We start from the raw sequence: 18,496 nt of genomic DNA on the forward strand, positions 1-18,496 counted from the left end.
TGATCCTTCCACGTGCTGGAATAAATGACAACATCATCTAGGTAGGCAGCACTATATGAATTGTGGGGCCGTAGCAGTGTGTCTACCAGGCGTTGGAAGGTAGCTGGTGCCCCGTGCAAGCCAAAAGGAAGGACCCTGTATTGCCAATGTCCACTGGGAGTACTAAAAGCGTTTTTTTCTTTGGCGGAGTCCGTTAAGGAATTTGCCAATACCCTTTGGTCATGTCAAGAGTAGTTAGGAATTGAGCGTTCCCTAACCGATCAAGTAAATCATCTACTCGCGGCATGGGATACGCATCAAATTTAGAGACCTGATTAAGTCGCGAAAGTCATTACAGAACCTCCACGACCCATCAGGTTTAGAAACTAAGACAATTGGACTAGACCAAGGGCTATAGCTCTTCAATAACCCCAATTCCAGCATTCGTCTAATTTCCAACTCTACTTCCGCTTTCTTTGCCTCCGGAGCCTATAAGGTCTCTCTCTGACAATCACTCCAGGGTCAGTAATAATGTCGTGAACAATCAGCAGTACGTCCAGGTAACTCGTCCACAACTTTAGGGACAGACAAGATAGCCGTCTCGAGATCTTGTCGTTGTTTAAATGTCAAATCGGGCCAAAATTAAGGTGGGCACATGACATAAAAAGAGAACGAGGCTGATTGGACGAGGGATCAGGGTCCCTGTCCTTCCATGGTTTCAGCAAATTAATATGATACACTCGTTCAGTCGGTCGCCGATTAGGTTGTTTAACCAAATAATCAACGAGACCTTTTCTTTCTTTAATTTCATAAGGGCCTTGCCAATGTGCTAACAACTTTGAATGAGAAGTTGGGACAAGCACCATTACACGATCACCGGGACAAATTCTCGAATGGTGGTGTTTCGGTTATAATAACGGGACTGCGCTGCTTGTGCCTTTTCCAAATTTTCTTTTAGAATAGGTCTGATTTTCTCTAATCTATCGCGTAATTGCGCGATATATTCAAGAATATTTGAAGTAGGGAGGACCTCCTCTTCCCATCCTTCTTTTAACATATCCAAAAGCCCCTGGGTTGTCTTCCATATAATAATTCAAAGGAGAGAAACCAGTGGAGGTCTGAGGACTTCCGATAAGCAAACAAAGCGAGAGGAAGCAACTGATCCCAGTTTCTTCCATCCTCGTTAACTACCTTGCGTAACATCTGTTTTAAAGTTTGATTAAAGCGCTCCACCAACCCGTCAGTTTGGGGATGATAGACAGACGTTTTCAGATGTTTTATTCGGAGTAATTTGGCTACTTCCCTGAACGTCTCCGAAGTGAAAGGAGTCCCTTGGTCCGTTAAAACCTCTTTGGGGATCCCAACACGGCGAATATCCCTACTAATTCCCGTGCGATGTTTTTCGTATTAGCTGAGCGCAACGGAACAGCTTCGGAAACGAGTGGCATAATCTACCAGCACCAAAATATATTTAAAACCTTTTAACGAGGGTTCCAATGGTCCTACGAGATCGACACCGACTCGTTCAAAAGGGATATCAATAAGGGGAAGGGGAACGAGAGGAGCTCGCGTCCTTCTTGGAATCTGGCGAAGTTGACACTCCGGACATGAAGTGCAAAATCGCGGACCTCCTCGTTAATTCCGGCCAATAGAATCGGAGTTTTATTCTCTCTAATGTTTTTCGAGCCTAAGTGGGCTCCTAGAAGGTGAGCGTGTGCTAATTCACACACCTTTAGCGAAAGTGCGTGGAATCAACAACAACGCTCGCACTTCTCCCTCATGTTCTGCCACTCTATATAATAATTCGTTTTTAAGTACAAAGAACGGCATCGGTGGCATGGGATCCAGGGTTGTATAACCCTCGGTAGATACTATTGCATTCCTAATATTTTTTAAGGAATCATCGTTCCATTGTTCTCTTTTAAAAGATGATGGTGTTAATAGAAATTGGGCAGTTAAGTCTTGTATTGGGTCTTGTGCGACCTCAAGGGGTGTGGTTTCAGTCACCACGTCCTCTACGTTAACTGTACTAGTTCCCGCAGAGGTCGATGGGACATCAATTCCTTCGCATTGGGTACCCGTATGGGTCCGTGCTACTGTGGGACATGGCGTGGAGGCAGTCGGAGCAGTATTCTCCATTACTAAGCCTAAATGTTTTTTAGGTACAGTTACGTTATTACCGCTGGTAATTTTATTCCAGTCTCTACCCAGTATAACTGGAAAAGGGGGATCCGGTAATACAGCCATGGCCATGCTCGTAAGGTGATGATTTACCGATACCACACATCTGGCAGTTTTATAATACCGATATCCCCATGAATACATTTTAGACTAGTTTTTATTCTAGTCCACTGTTGCGGTAAAACGAAACGGGTAGCAACAATGGAAATGTTACTCCCGGAATCAAACATTGCTCTTACCTTCCTGCCATTTATAATAACTGCACCTGTATATGGAAGAGATAAAGGATTAGTCACAGTGGCACAATACCTTCTCCCTTAACTAATGAGCAATCCATGGGCTCAAAGGAACAGTTGGGGGACAGATGTCCAATCTCCCCACACTTGAAACAGCGGGGAAGATTAGCACCTCTGTCCCATTTACGGACGGCAGGCTCGGGAGCTTGTCGGGTGGGCTCAGGAGCTGCCCCACGTGCCTGTTGGGTTCAAAGTGAGAACCGTTCTGATTTCCCTGATTTGCAAGCCGCCCAGTGGCTCTGTGATTTGTATTAAGGTGTCCATGTCCTCAAGTTTTGTTTGCGGACTTGCTGGGCGATATGGTCAGGAGGGCATGCACAAAGGTTTCACACGCTATAAGCTCGGCCATCTTGTGCGAATTATTAATGTCGGGCGTAGCCAGCGACATACTTTCCCCCAGGCTTCAAAGCCCTGGGTTCTTATCGGCCTCTCCGGATCGAACTGCCACTCCCTCCATTCTCTCGCCTGCTGTTCCGCAGATACGCCGTAGTGCTTGAACACCTCCTTCTTTAGAGCGTCATAATCAGCAGCCTGCTCCTCAGTTAGATCATAATAGGCTCTCTGCGCCGGTCCCTTCAGGTAGGGAGCCAGTAGGTACGCCCATTCCGACCTCGGCCATGCGTTCCGCTCGAAGATCAAAAAATATGTTTCTATATCGTCCGACTCCGTGAGTGTAGTTATGGCAATAGGAGGTGGCCGAGCGACCTCCGTCCGTACTCCTGCAGCAGCAGCACGAGCGTTGGCTTCTGCTACTTGGGTCCTTGTTTCGCCCATCTGTAATTTCAGGGTTTGAAGATCGCCCATGATGGTGTTGAGAACGGTATTCAGGTTCTGTTCCTCCGACATCTTGAAGCAGACGAAAAACAATCCTAGCCGACTACGCCAATTGTGGTGTTTATTCTTCCCCAAAGAAGACAGCACAAACAAAAACAAAGTTTTGGGGACCGTCCCCATATATTGTCATCCAGACAATAAAGAATGTAAATGATTCAGAGTTTCCAAAAGTAAAACAGTGAACAACTTTCTTTGACAAAATGGCGGCTTTATACAGAACAGGATTATGGTACAGGAAATGGTTGGCAGGAAGTGGCGTTGGAAACAGGAACCGGAAACAACGTCATCATGATTGGGCGGAAGTGAGGTGGATTGATGGAGCGGAAGTGACATCATCATGGTTGGCGGAAGTGGCGTCGTCACGGCCATTTTGGAACCTGGAAGTGGAGGAACTATTTTTCTTCAGGTGTTCTGTTGACCAAAAGAGATTTGGGTAAGTACCACGTGATAACCCTCTATCTCGCGATGTTTCACTCACCTTTAGGCTCTTTGACTGCCTCCTAATCGCACATGTGTGACAATATATATATATATATATATATTTTTTATTATTATTTATGTATATGTATATATATTTATGTATGTATGTATGTGTATATAATATACACACACACAGGTAGTCCCCAGGTTACGGACATCTGACCTATGACTTACAAACGGGGCTGCAGCTGCGACGCATGCGCCTCAGTAACTGCCGCTCCGTCATCTTCGGCCTGGGGACACTGCAAACGGTGGCTGGACAGAGGCTGGAGGGGTGACGATTTCGCTGCTCGCACAGTGTAGCGTCCCTTGGGAGGCAACCAGTAACCCGTGGTCCATAGTCACCGGGGCCACAGCTATCGCTCATGTGCAGGATGAAGACTTGATGGGGCGGTTTGTTGCCCACCCACTACGCTGCTGCAGCTACTGCTCCTGACTGGACGCAGGCTGGATGGAGCGGAGGTGGGTGTTTGACTGCTCGCCCACCACACACGGCTGCCCCGTTCGTTCTCGGTGGGCGGCTGGTAATGCTGCAAGCGGTGACCCAGTTGTGGCTGAACAGGGCGGCGGGGAGTAGCATTGTAGTGTGCCTCAGGTGGCTGCCTGTTGAATGGGGTCAATGGTGGCCGATTCACTACTCGCTTTTGGCCGCACCGTGTTTGTTCTCGGTGGGCGGACACTGCAGGAAGCATACGGTAGTGACTGCCACTCACCGCCCCATTCATGCTCAATAGTAAGCCTGCTTGTACTGTTACGCACATAGCAGGAAGTTTTCTCTTGTCAGTACTTCAGATGTGTAGACAACAGGTGCCTTCAAGCTGTGATAGCGTGTATAGTGCTGTGCAGAAGAGCTCATCTTAACCTTTTGTCTTCACCCTTCAAGAATGTCTCTGAAACACAAGTGCAATGCAAGTGCTGGTGATACAGTGAAGAAGAGAAAAACCATCACCATTGAAAATAAAGCAGAAATAAAAAGGTCAGGGAGAGGTGAAACTCCATTCATTGGCAGAGCACTTGGTTACAGTCAGTCAACAATAGCATTTATTAAAATAATGGACCTGTTCCGACTTGCATACAAATTCAACTTAAGTACAAACCTACAGTCCCTCTCTTGTACGTAACCCGGGGACTGTCTGTATATGCATGTGTGTGTACACTACTAGACAAAGGTTTTAGAATACCCACATTTTTCTATTATTTCTTGAAATTTAAGCAGTTCAAGCCTAGTGAATAAAATAAACTGCTAAAGGTAAAAAAAAAGCTTAGGTTGCTAAAACAGAAAACAATGTAATTTTCAGAGTTAAGCAAAAAGGCATTTTTTCAGGGAACAACAGGTTGACAATTTAGAGCTTTTCTGCAGCAATGGAAGTTTAATTAAGCTTTTAATATTAAAAAAAATTCTACTGGTATCGTAACTTGCATTGATTACTTTCAATTCCTTTGTCTGTATATAAGCAGGGCTGGAACAAACTGTGTCGCTAAATCATTTGAAGCCTTATTTGGATGACATGGTGGCATATATTCATAATGGCAAGAAAAAGCTATTTAACAAAATAAGCCAGACCGACCATTATGACCCTAAAAAGTGTACAAAGAAAGCCAAATTGTTGGTGAGTACAGTTCTCCACACCATCAAAAGGAACTTGGAAACTGGAGGACACTCTGATAGGAACAGGTCTGGCAAACTCAACACCACAAAAGAATCAAAAGACAAGTTTGTGAGAGTTCAACAGCTTGTGGTGTGTGTGTGTGTTTTATGTGTGTATTTACTGTTATTATGTAAGTGTATATATGTGTGTGTATATTATATGTACAGTTGTGCTTGAAAGTTTGTGAACCCTTTAGCATTTTCTATATTTCTGCATAAATATGACCTAAAATATCATCAGATTTTCACTCAAGTCCTAAAAGTAGATAAAGAGAAACTAGTTAAACAAATAAGACAAAAATATTATACTTGGTCATTTATTTATTGAGGTTAATGGTCAAATATTACATACTTGTGAGTGGCAAAAGTATGTGAACCTCTAGGATTAGCAGTTAGTTTGAAGGTGAAATTCGAGTCAGGTGTTTTCAATCAATGGGATGACAATCAGGTGTGAGTGGGCACCCTGTGTTATTTAAAGATCAGGATCTATCAAAGTCTACTCTTCACAACACATGTCTGTGGAAGTGTATCATGGCACAAACAAAGGAGATTTCGGAGGACCTCAGAAAAAAAGTTGTTGATGCTCATCAGGCTGGAAAAGGTTACAAAACCATCTCTAAAGAGTTTGGACTCCACCAATCCACGGTCAGACAGATTGTGTACAAATGGAGGAAATTCAAGACCATTGTTACCCTCCCCAGGAGTGGTCGACCAACAAAGATCACTCCAAGAGCAAGGCGTGTAATAGTCAGCGAGGTCACAAAGGACTGCAGGGAAACTTCTAAGCAACTGAAGACCTCTCTCACATTGGCTAATGTTCATGTTCATGAGTCCACCATCAGGAGAACACTGAACAACAATGGTGTGCATGGCAGGGTTGCAAGGAGAAAGCCACTGCTCTCCAAAAAAAAACATTGCTGCTCATGTGCAGTTTGCTAAAGATCATGTGGACAAACCAGAAGGCTATTGGAAGAATGTTTTGTGGATGGATGAGACCAAAATAGAACTTTTTGGTTTAAATGAAAAGCGTTATGTTTGAAGAAAGGAAAACACTGCATTCCAGCATAAGAACCTTATCCCATATGTGAAACATGGCGGTGGTAGTATCATGGTTTGGGCCTGTTTTGCTGCATCTGGGCCAGGACGGCTTGCCTTCATTGATGGAACAATGAATTCTGAATTATATCAGAGAATCCAAAAGGAAAAATGTCAGGACATCTGTCCATGAAGTGAATCTCAAGAGAAGGTGGGTCATGCAGCAAGACAACAACTCTAAGCACACAAGTCGTTCTACCAAAGAATGGTTAAAGAAGAATAAAGTTAATGTTTTGGAATGGCCAAGTCAAAGTCCTGACCTTAATCCAATCGAAATGTTGTGGAAGGACCTGAAGTGAGCAGTTAATGTGAGGAAACCCACCAACATCCCAGAGTTGAGGCTCTTCTGTACGGAGGAATGGGCTAAAATTCCTCCAAGCCAGTGTGCAGGAATGATCAAAAGTTACCGGAAATGTTAAGTTGCAGTTATTGCTGCAAAGGGGAGTCACACCAGATACTGAAAGCAAAGGTTCACATACTTTTGCCACTCACAAATATGTAATATTCGATCATTTTCCTTAATTAATAAATGACCAAGTATAATATTTTTGTCTCATTTGTTTAACTGGTTTCTCTTCATCTGCTTTTAGGACTTGAGTGAAAATCTGATGATGTTTTAGGTCAAATTTATGCAGAAATATAGAAAATTCTAAAGGGTTCACAAACTTTCAAGCACAACTGTATATACACACACACATTTATCCACAGGAAAAGTAATCCTTTACCAACAAATTAAAAATGCAGTAATTGGTTTATTTGAATAGGAATAATCTGTTCTATATACTAAACAATATATTATTCTTACATTAACTGGTGAATTTGTGATTTATTGCAGATTTACAAGAGAGTGCCACCTTCTCCACATCCTCATTTCCTCAGCCATCTCTTCACTGCAAACTACAGCAAAATGAAAACTTAACATCAGGCTCGGACATTTTGTTATTGACCTCATTGCCATATAGTTCTTTGCCTGTTGTGAAAATAATAAGTGTAGATGCAATTAACACCCAACAACAGGCTCATGATACAAATTCAGCAGCTTCTAAAACTAACCATATGTGGAGTCTTATAAGACAGAAGCAATATGTCTGTTCTGAGTGTGGAAAACAGTTCTCCTGCAATACCACTCTTAAGAGGCACAAAAGAATTCACACCGGAGAGAAGCCATATTGCTGCTCTGAATGTGGAAAACAATTCTTTCAAGTAGGACATCTTCAGGCCCACAGCAGAATTCATACGGGTGAGAAACCATATTGCTGTTCTGAATGTGGCAAAAAGTTCTCTAAGAAGAATGGCCTTCAGATCCACCTAAGAACTCACACTGGAGAGAAGCCATATTCCTGTCCTGAATGTGGCAAGCAATTCATCACCAGTACTAGGCTTCAGATTCACAGAAGAATTCACACTGGAGAGAAGCCATATTGCTGCTCTTATTGTAGGAAACGATTCTCAGACAAGCGTGTACTTCAGTTACACACAAGAACTCACACAGGAGAGAAGCCATATTGCTGTTCTGAATGTGGAAAACAATTCTCACAAATAGTCCATCTTCAGTCTCACACAAGAATTCATACTGGGGAGAAGCCATATTACTGTTCTGAATGTGGCAAACGATTCTCTGACAGACGCGGAATTCGGTTACATACAAAAGTTCACTCAGGAGGAAATTCGTATTGCTATTCTGATTGTGGGAAATAATTCACCACTAGTAGCAGTTTTTAGACTCACACAAGAATCTACATTGGGAATGACACCTCTTAACTAATGATTAAGATTCACTCCTGTCTAGACTGTGCAAAAAATATCTAGAGAAATTCACCCTGATAAAACAATGTGGCTGTTCTGATTGTGGGAAAACATTCTCTAACAAATACTGTCTTCAGGTTCAAGATTACAATGAAGAGAAGAAATAAAACAAGACAAAAGAAAAGTGTGACAGGCTTATCAACTATTTACAACCTGTGAGTGGATCCCAACATCTGGAAATTGCATGGGCCTGATTGCAATAAACAATGTGCACAGATCAACAGGCATCGGACCTCAAACGTATCTGACATTGTCTTCAGATCAACAGAAAGGGTTTAGCCATGAAAGTCAAAAAAGTCTCCATTGTAACACCTTTTTATTTAACGTTGACACCGGTTGCACGGCTAGAGCTAGTACAGTGTATTAGTTTTGAGAAAACAAGCCATGCCAGCCCACCAGCAAGGGCTTGGTGTAAGAATTGATTTGAGTGAAAAACAGACTGGCAACTTCAAGGTCTAAAAAGCAAAAGTTAAGGTCTGATGTTTTGTCAGTTCAAATGGACAGTTTAGAAATAAAAGTGTTTTGCTGAGCTGGGACATTAAGGATTTTTAACAGGGGACCAGGGCACCAGATGCAAAGCCGCAAGGGTTAGGATCCTGGGCTACAGTTTCAGTGCCGCTGTGCCATAAGATGTGTCTTGACCAAGGCTTTCTGCTCTGATATTGTCATGAAGTATCTAATGCAATAATAAGTAAATAATGAAGTAATTAAACAATAAACCTTAACAGTAAAGTAAATTAAGGACCAACAATACACTTATAATAGTAACACCACTAAGAAAATATATGTATTTAACATATGTTATAAATGAAGGATATGTAAAAAGGGTGTTCTAAAGATGGCTACAGAGTTACAGCAAAAATGAATGCCTTTCAAAGGTTATTAAAAAGATAAAAGTTTTCACACACTTGTTCAGGATTTGGTTACAGAAAGGCCGGAGAATAACTGGATGACTGGAAGTCTGGATGATGGAACAGAAGGAAAGAACCTCCGTGATGGGGTTGCTGGACTGTAAGACCTTTCTTTGGTGTTTCTTCATGGCCTGCACTTTTAATTGTGCAACAGAAGCAGCTATCTATATATTAGAGAGAAAAGAGGTTGGGCTATTGCTTGCTATATTTTATTTATATAATCTGCTTTTGATGTGACAGGTTTTATGCTTAAATAAGATAAAACTTTTTTAAACTAGTTTGCTGATCTCAGGTGTGGGTTGGTAAGCCAAAATGTTTTCATTAAAGGATAAAGCAAGAACTGCAAGACAACAGGGGCTTTAGGCCTGCTGCAGGTAGCCCCATCACTAGACGGCCCGGTGGTCCGGGACTGTGTGCTGAACCTTAAGTGCATTGAGGTCTCCTGATGTCTCATTTCAGCGAGAAAGGCATTTCATTTCCTAAGATATTAGTTTGCTAGTGGCACTTTTTGTGATCACTTATTTATTGAATACTTCCAAATAGTGAATTAAACAAAATCATACAGAACATTTATAATATAATCCATACTATCATGGATGAGCAGACATCCAGGAGTTAAAGACCTAAACAGTGGAAGACCAACTCTCAGTGGTTTTCATGGAAATTTTGTTTATATGAGATGCAGATAACTCCATATGTAATAATTTGAAATTTACATTGTAACAGCCAACCCCTTACCCAGACTGGCCACTACACTACCAAGACTATTCCTTGGATAACCGGAGGCTTCTTAAACTAGTAAGCAAGCCATACTCCTTACAAGTTGTACTTTTTCACCCCATGAAGAAATAACCAGTAAACAGTAGACAGGAATGTAAAATCAAACACGAATATATTGTAAATGAAAAAAGACAAATATTCAATATTGCAAATATGTGCACAAAGAAAACACCACTATCCCAATGACACCAGTGAGTAATTATATAAAACACGAATATACATCTATTTACAAAGAACCCTCCCTTGCCCCAAACACTAAATAGGAACACAAACACAGATTAGTTATACACGGCAGTTGAAATGTGGTGATAAATGAGTCCAAAATAAAGTCCGGCGGTATTAATACTGGCTGTGGTGTTATTGGGCTCCTTCCCGAAAACAAAACGACCTCACTGTGAAAGTCCTGACAATGGCTGGTATGAATCCGAACCCTGGGGTTTCTCGGCACTGGCTGTCGTGATCAGTGGAATGATGCAATAAACGGCAGTGATGAGTTGGTAATTGAACTGGTAAATTTATTTATTTATTTATTTATCCATCCTCCCTCTCTCTCTCTCTCTCTCTCTTTAGCCTTTCGCTCCTCTATTGTAAATACAGAATGTCCCGGATGTATCTGGTGAGTTTAACAGGGAATCTCCGTCTCAGGGCTGCGGTCTCTCCCCCATCATCTTTCCCCTTTTCACTTACGGGGACAACATTTACTGATGCACATATAATGGACAGTAAACGGGACGATGAAAACAAAACGCAACTCAACACAAACATAAAACAAATACTTATTATGCAGCCCCGCTACAACATGACCAGTTATCATTGGGAGACTTCAAACGCGAACCAAAAAGACATTTAGCAGCAAGACTGTTTAAACAGATAAAGTTCTGCTGGTAAAGGGGTGAGATGCAGGGAGGACAGATGTAAAAGGATTCGAGTTTCAGATCATTTTGGAATAAGCCTGCCAAATTTCAGCCTTCTACCTACATGGGAAGTTGGAGAATTAGTGATGAGTCAGTGAGTCAGTCAGTCAGTCTGTCAGTGACGGCTTTGCCTTTTATTAGTATAGATTTCTTCAGCTTGTTATGTGTTTCTGTTTCTTTTACCCTTTGGTTATTGTGTGTTTTATATGTTGCCTTTTATTATACAGCACTTTGGTCAGCCTTGATTTTGTTTTTTAAAGTGCTTTATAAATAAATAAATGGTACAATCCGCAAAATAAGTTTTTACAGATAAAACCAAACTAACCAGGGGCCTCATGTATAAACGGTGCGTACGCACAGAAATGTTGCGTAAGAGCTTTTCCACGTTCAAATCGCGATGTATAAAACCTACACTTGGCGTAAAGCCACACACTTTTCCACGGTACCTCATGCCTTGTCGTACGCAAGTTCTCCGCTTCGGTTTTGCAGACTGGCGGCACCCAGCGTCAAAGCAATGGTACTGTTCTTGTGTGATTACTCATTATTTTCATGACGCTGCTTTATAAATACACAGAAACTAACCGCATATTGTTTATTAGTGTAATGCATCTGATTGTAATTAACTCGTAACAATATAATGGTCAGGAACAGCCATAGTATTCCAAATACCATAACTGCTTTAGCGTTGTTACTCTCACTTCTTCTTCTTCTTCTTCTTCCAGCTCCTCCCGTTAGGAGTTGCCACAGCGGATCATCTTTTTCCATATTACTCTCACTGCACGACTCAGAGTATTTATATCACTGTATCTGAGTGTGAATCACAGCAGCAGCTGATCGGAAAGAGAATTATCAGTATACAGCTTCAAGGACACGCTACCTCAGCCACGGCAAAATGTTTTAAAGCCTTTCCTGTACGGACCTCGCGGTTCAGAAACAGTTTCATCCCAAGAACTTTAAATGCAGTCAATCAATTGCTTCTTGTAGAACTGTTTGTACTTATAAGTACAATCACCCCACTGTAAACTTGCACTACAGTTATAATATCTCAAAACCTGGGCCACTTTATAAAGCGCGTATTTACATATGATGACGATATCATTTTTAAGGTGAAATGCAGCAAAATATGTTTGTTAAATTATACACATAAAACTTTAACTTCATTTAAATAATCTATATTCTTCACTGGGAGTGTCGTGAAGGATAGAATAATTAAACATGTACTACGAAGATATTACAATGTTCTTTAAACGTTTTGAAGAATGGCTAAGCTTACAGATGGCTTAACGTCTATTACAGAGCTGATTGTATGGCGATCGGTTACTTGGGGAAAGAAAAGCAAAGACTTCAGGGGTGGCCATGCCCATATATATTGAATATAAAACAGAAAGAGAAAATAATAACACAGCTAAAAATGTTTTATTGCCCGACTAAGGTTGCCAATATGGGTGCTGAGTAACATGACTGGAAAATTAGCAATTATTTTACTTGGAGATCACAAAATAAATTGCAACAGCGCTGTGAATCACCACCAGAATGAGTTGGCATTCAATCATTCAAATGAGCAGCTTCAGTGCCAGCTGTAGTGAAGCCTATTGAAACGACAAGTCTCCCAAAGTCTCCCAATGCGCCAGTGTGGCTAAGCTAGCAGTCCTTCTAAGGACACATAAAACCACATATAGTGCCGGCGACCCTGCAGCTGCCTCTGAAGCTACTTATTTGAAAGACAGGATGTCATTTCTGCTTCTGACTCGCCACTGATGCCATTCCCATGCTTTTGCAACATGTCCGCACCATCCATCATAGTATATTACACGAAGGAACCAATGAAAACAGCTCTGTTTTCTCAAACGTGATAATAATAAATGTTTTTTTAAAAAAGGTTACCTGAATAGCATGAAGTAAAAAGAAAATATAACCAGCCATCCTTTCATCAATCCTTTCCTGTAAGATTTAGAAAAGAAGATAAGGGCGGGCTTTAACTGCAAGGTTCAACAAGTGTCATTAAAAACACTATTTGTAAATAATGTAGATTGTTTCTAAAAGTTGACCAGGTTCTTGTATGATAAATTACACTTTATGCCTAACTACAGCACATTTAAAACAGCGCAACACAGAAGCAGGTGACAGCTCCAACTTTTTTCGCCTCTCTACAGCCAAACCTGGAGACCATAGACATATATAGATAGACGCCACATTCACTGTGTTGCCTAGTCGACACGATACGTCAGCGCATCCGCCATATTGCGAGTGGCAAAAGTGCCATGTAAACTAATAAAGCTAGACGTGGAAACCGGGTTTTCTGATGAAAAAACAATAACGTTTAAAACAGTATCGTTTACATACAACAGATTTTGGTGAATCATTTAAATGCAATTATTTATATCCATTTATACACTAATAATGGCAATTATTAAAAAATAATAATCATTTTTATTATTAAATAATTCCTCCCATATAAGTAACATTTCTCGGACTGCCATCTTCCATCTCCGAAGCATTTCTAGACTTCCTCCTGTTCTTACGCAACACAGTACTAAAGTATTGGTTAATGCTCGAGTCACCTCACGTATACTGTAATGCTATTCTGTCTGGCATCCCACAAAAACGTATCTATCGCTTACAATTTATTCAAAATTCTGGTGCCAGGATAATAACCTGCTGTTCTAAATCCACTGAACATACTACACCTATTCTCTCTCAACTTCACTGGCTCCCTGTTAACTACAGAATACAATACTAAATACCACTCTGAACCTTTAAAGCTCTTCACAACCTCACTGATCTCCTATAGCAGGGGTGTCGAACTCCAGTCCTGGAGGGCCGCAGTGTCTGCAGGTTTTCATTCTAACCCATTTCCTAATCAGTGAACGGTTTTTTACTGCTAATTAACATATTTTCCCTTCATTTTAATAGTACTCTCTTTTAAGGATTCAGTCCTCTAAATTGATTTTTCTACATTAAATGGTAGCCAAACAGAAATGAGATGTGAAACGAGCCAACTAATGACCAGCTAAACTGAGGTGTCAAACTCCAACCAATTTCACTCCAACCAGTTTCTTAATGAGGAGCTGTTAAATAAATTAAATAAATAGCTGTTAATTAAACCCATTATTTAATTCCATAGCCTGTTGTTGCTCTCATTCTGCCGCAGCAGACATTTCCAAAACTGTGGATGGTCTGTTTTTCTAAGAACGCTAAGGTGACCTTAGCAGATTAACCTTACTGAGACCTCCACCTATCTTTATTTTCAGATACTGTGGTTAGCTGGTCACACAGTGACTTGTTTTGTGTCTCATTATCGATAGGCTGCTAATTAAGGGAAAAGAATCAAGTAAGAGGTCCAAGTCAATTTAATTAAAATTAAGGCAGCAAAAACTGGTCACTAATTAAGAAGATGATTAGAATGAAAACCTGCAGCCACTGCGGCTCTCCAGGACTGGAGTTCGACACCCGCGCACTACAGACTTACACTCCCTCAGATCCTGCAATTTGCGAGTATTCAGTCTGGCAATATGGTGCAGCCTTAGTTTGTTGAAGACAGACAGAACTAAAGACATGAGCATAAAATGATGGTTGTCAATTTCAAATTGTGTTTCCTAATTGTGCTCCTTGATAAAAACCACATCATCTGAACCAATCTCAGCCCGAACAAACTGATTGATTAAAGATACACTTACAGCTTGCCCTGAATGTCGACTGTCGAAAAACACGCTAGGCTACTTTGACCACCTTGACTGTGCCCTCAGAAGGAATCATCAAACCTCCTTTGTTTTTCAATGTGAACAAGTGGTAGCTTTGATCATATGATGTCAGTACACCATCTGTTACCAAAATAGCACGGGACACATCACAGGACAGCTTTCTCAAAATCCCATCTAAGGGCTTCCTCCAACTGCTTCCTGAGGTGGATTTCTTTGGGAAACCTTCAAAGTCTGAGAAATGTTAACAGCTAACAACAATCTACATAGTTAGTGACTAAATACGTTTAGCCAAAACGTTGTTTGGAGGCTCACTTGAGCACATAAATGGCATAGCTTTGCTATCTTAGCCTGGCGTAGCTAAAGTTAAGATTATAAAACAGGATTTTCTAATGGCCAAATATAACCAAAACAATTGTTCAGCCTTACCTATGAAATGTAATCCCCCGGGATCTGGTTTGGAGCGTACAGTGGTTTATACAATCTCAAGCAACACATGCGTGAGGCATCTTTATCCATTACTTCACCCCACAGCAGTGCCACTCGCAATATGGCGGCGACATTGACGTACGATGCTGCTGGTCATGCGGCGTCTAGTAATTCTATGTATATGCTGGAGACTACTGAGCGAGGAGGCGCGCGCGCAGAACTTGCAAATAACGCAACATCAGGGACAAAAGTCAATGATGGAAAAGGTCATTTTTAACAAAAATATTTTTACCATAATTTGCCATAAGTGTAAATAACTAAAAGTGAAATTTTTGAATAAAGTTAAATAAAATTCTGTTACAGATTATTAAAGGGACTTTTATTTTGACACGTGTCTCAGTTACTAAGTTTACACTGAAGGCGGTCCCTCTCTCCTCACATATTGAGTGTCTCGCTGTTCAGTTCATGAGGCGATAAGTGACAGGTACATCCTTAAGAGAAAAGGTGTGTATTTCTGAAATATTCGCAGGAGAAAGAATGAGAAAACTGTTTAAAAATGAAAATAACTGCCTTGGAGTTCTCCGTCACCTGAGACGTACGAGATCTGCAGTAATCTCGGAGCTCGTGTGGTGACGGCTTCTCTCTGTTCAGTCCATGGTGTATTGTTCTGTGTTCATATCGGGTAAGGTTCCCCCATGTCAGGCATCCACTTGTTAAAATTGTGATAAATAACGAGGCGAGATATTTCTTGTTTTAGGGAGTCGATTAACGCTAAAGCTGACCAGGACCACGTAAAGGCCGACTGGTTTTCTGTTAGGATGCCTGGCTCGTCCCTTGACCGGTTCACTTCATGTTCAATGATTAGAGAATCGCACGTTTTTGTTTGCTTATGTTGACCAGGCACACCAGTGCCGCCGTTCTTTAATTAATGCAGCGGACGGGTATTTTTATAAAGCAATGCGTTGGTTTCTGTGTTTGCCCTTCTAATACGGAGTTGCCTTGTGTACGACCTTTAGTCTAAAACATGGGTGTCAAACTCTGTTCCTGGAGGGCCGCAGTGGATGCTGGTTTTCATTCTAACCATCTTCTTCATTAGCGACCTGTTTTTGCTGCAAATTAACTTCTTTTGCCTTAATTACAATTAACTTGACACCGACCCCTTAGTTGTCTCTTTTTCCTTAATTAGCAGCCAAACAATAATGAGACACAAAACGAGCCGCCACATGACCAGCTCACCTGTGCCCATCACACAATGTCTGAAAATAAAGAAAGGTGAAGGTCTCAGTAAGGCTGATCTCTCAGGTCAACAAAACATCTTAGAAAAAACATAAAATCCAACAGTTTTGGGAATGTTTGCTGTGGCAGAATGAGAACAGCAACAGGCCATGGAATTAAATAACGAGTTTAATTAACAGCAAGAATCGGGTTCTCATTAATTGATTGGTTGGAGTGAAATTGGTTGGAGTTTGAAATCCCAGTTTTGCTGGTCATCTGTTGGTTTGTTTCACGTCTCATTTCTGTTTGGCTGTCATTTAATGAAGAAAGGAATCAATTCAGAGGACTGCATCCTTAAACACAGGGCTATTAAAATGAAGAGAAAAGGAGTTAATTAGCAGTGAAAACTAGTCAGTGATTAGGAAAAGGGTTAGAATGAAAAGCTGCAGCCACTGTGGCCCACCAGGCCTGGAGTTCGACACCCCTGGTCTAGAATATGCAGGTCACGGTTTCCACTTGGATTTATATCAGAACTCTTATGTTCTCTGATCTAAGTGAATTTGGCAAATATGCCTCGGGTATCAGTTAATTAGGCAGATTAGTTGATATCTGGACAAAAGTCAGATTTGTAATGATATTTGTCAGGTGTATTGAAAGTCAGCTTCACACCATGGAGGCAAAAATGTTAAATTTAATCATACAGTTCAGGGGGACAGAAGCTATAAAGTTCACCTTATGAGAAGGGTTACATGACTCCCGTGCTGTGTGGAGTTATAGAACTTATAACAGCTGTCGCATGTAGTTTATGGCCAGTGTCTCACTATACATTTCTATGTCCTGGTAATAATAAAGAAGAGTCTGTTTAGGTAAGGGAACTCTGGACTGGAGTAAAAGAAACTCCTGTCTCAGAGGACCAGTGTGAACGAAAAGAAAAAGGGGTCTGCACAGGAATAACAAGGGTAGGCAGTGTGGCACAGTAGTTAAGGATTTGGACCTCAAACCCTGAGAGAATCCCACTACTGACCCCATGTGACCGCGAGCAAGTTACTTAACCTGCCTGTGCTCCATTTGGAAATAGAAAAAGTCATGTAACCAGTTGTATCTAAAATGTTGCTGGATGAAGGCATCAGTTAAATAATAAGTAATAATACTAAAGTGCAACAGTGAATACAAAGAAATGGTGAACAGCATCTAAGGCCTGTTCTGGAAAAAATACACCACTTGCAAGACACCAATACGTGAAGCTAGGTTCATTTCTTGCAAAAGAAAATCCCTGAAGAGATGGCAGATTCTCATTTGGTGGTGCATTTTGGAGAGGTGGTCTAGTTGGCCTGAATGAAGAGATGGTGGGCGAACATTTCCTTGAACGGTGGGTTATGACTTGGCAAAACTCTCTGATTAAAGAATATTAAATGTCCATCCAAAGTACATTTTATATGTTAAAAGGATTTTGTACATACTCTAATTTCATTACTGTTAGTACGATTAGTTATTATTTGTTAGTTCTCTTAAATCTTATTTTGTATGGGGCAGGGTTTGCTTCAACGCAGGATTTTGTAAATAATTGAGCTACTGGGAGGGACAGTTGTACGTTACTGGGCTGACTGTACATCTGCTGGTCTAATTCTTCGGTTAGAAAGAACAGCAGCCACACCAGAGAGTAGTTTTTATCCCCTCTTTGCTCGATCAGCTGCTGGTTTGCTGCCGTGCTGCGTGATCTGCATCTCGCACGGTGCTTCGAACATTTAAAAGCCTGTACAGCAGCTGTCCTTTTGTCTCACTGCCTTGTCTCTCTTCTATAACCTCAGGCAATTAGGTTTAGTAAAAGACAAGCAGGAGTTAAGTTACACTTTAAATAATGTATTATTGGTAATATTCATAAATATTAACAATATGCAAAGTACATTTGAATATTGGTAACCATACAACCTGATTATATGGTGATGTGTAGTTTCAGGCGGCACACAGACTTATTTGTTACTTAATGTCTCTAGTTAAGGCATCATTTGTGGTCAGCTTTCTTCAGAACAGGCCGCATTCCTGTTTCAATATGGGTGCCGAGCTATGCTCTCCATTGTGTTGTCCTTCAGTTCATCAGTTTGGTAAGAGAGAGAGATGCTCCTTCATCAGATGTTAGTAAGAGAGAGAGTGTGAGGGGGTGAACAAATTTATAGATGTTCTGTCCAACCCCTACAGCCACTAGGACGTCATCGTACTTAACCTCTCTCTC

General features: G+C 41.2%; 1 protein-coding gene across 1 annotated transcript in view; it reads left to right on the forward strand.

Moving 5' to 3' along the window:
• Nucleotides 1-10,979, forward strand: part of LOC120534633 (zinc finger protein 665-like) — a 60,534-nt gene extending 49,555 nt beyond the window's left edge. Inside the window, exon 5 of the mRNA XM_039762225.1 lies at nucleotides 7,349-10,979. Coding sequence (XP_039618159.1) covers nucleotides 7,349-8,211 — 863 coding nt within the window. The 3' untranslated portion in view covers nucleotides 8,212-10,979. The remainder of the gene's footprint in view (nucleotides 1-7,348) is intronic.
• The last annotated feature ends 7,517 nt before the right edge of the window (nucleotides 10,980-18,496 follow it).

The sequence above is a fragment of the Polypterus senegalus genome, chromosome 8 (assembly GCF_016835505.1).
Source record: "Polypterus senegalus isolate Bchr_013 chromosome 8, ASM1683550v1, whole genome shotgun sequence".
Lineage (NCBI taxonomy): Eukaryota > Metazoa > Chordata > Cladistia > Polypteriformes > Polypteridae > Polypterus > Polypterus senegalus.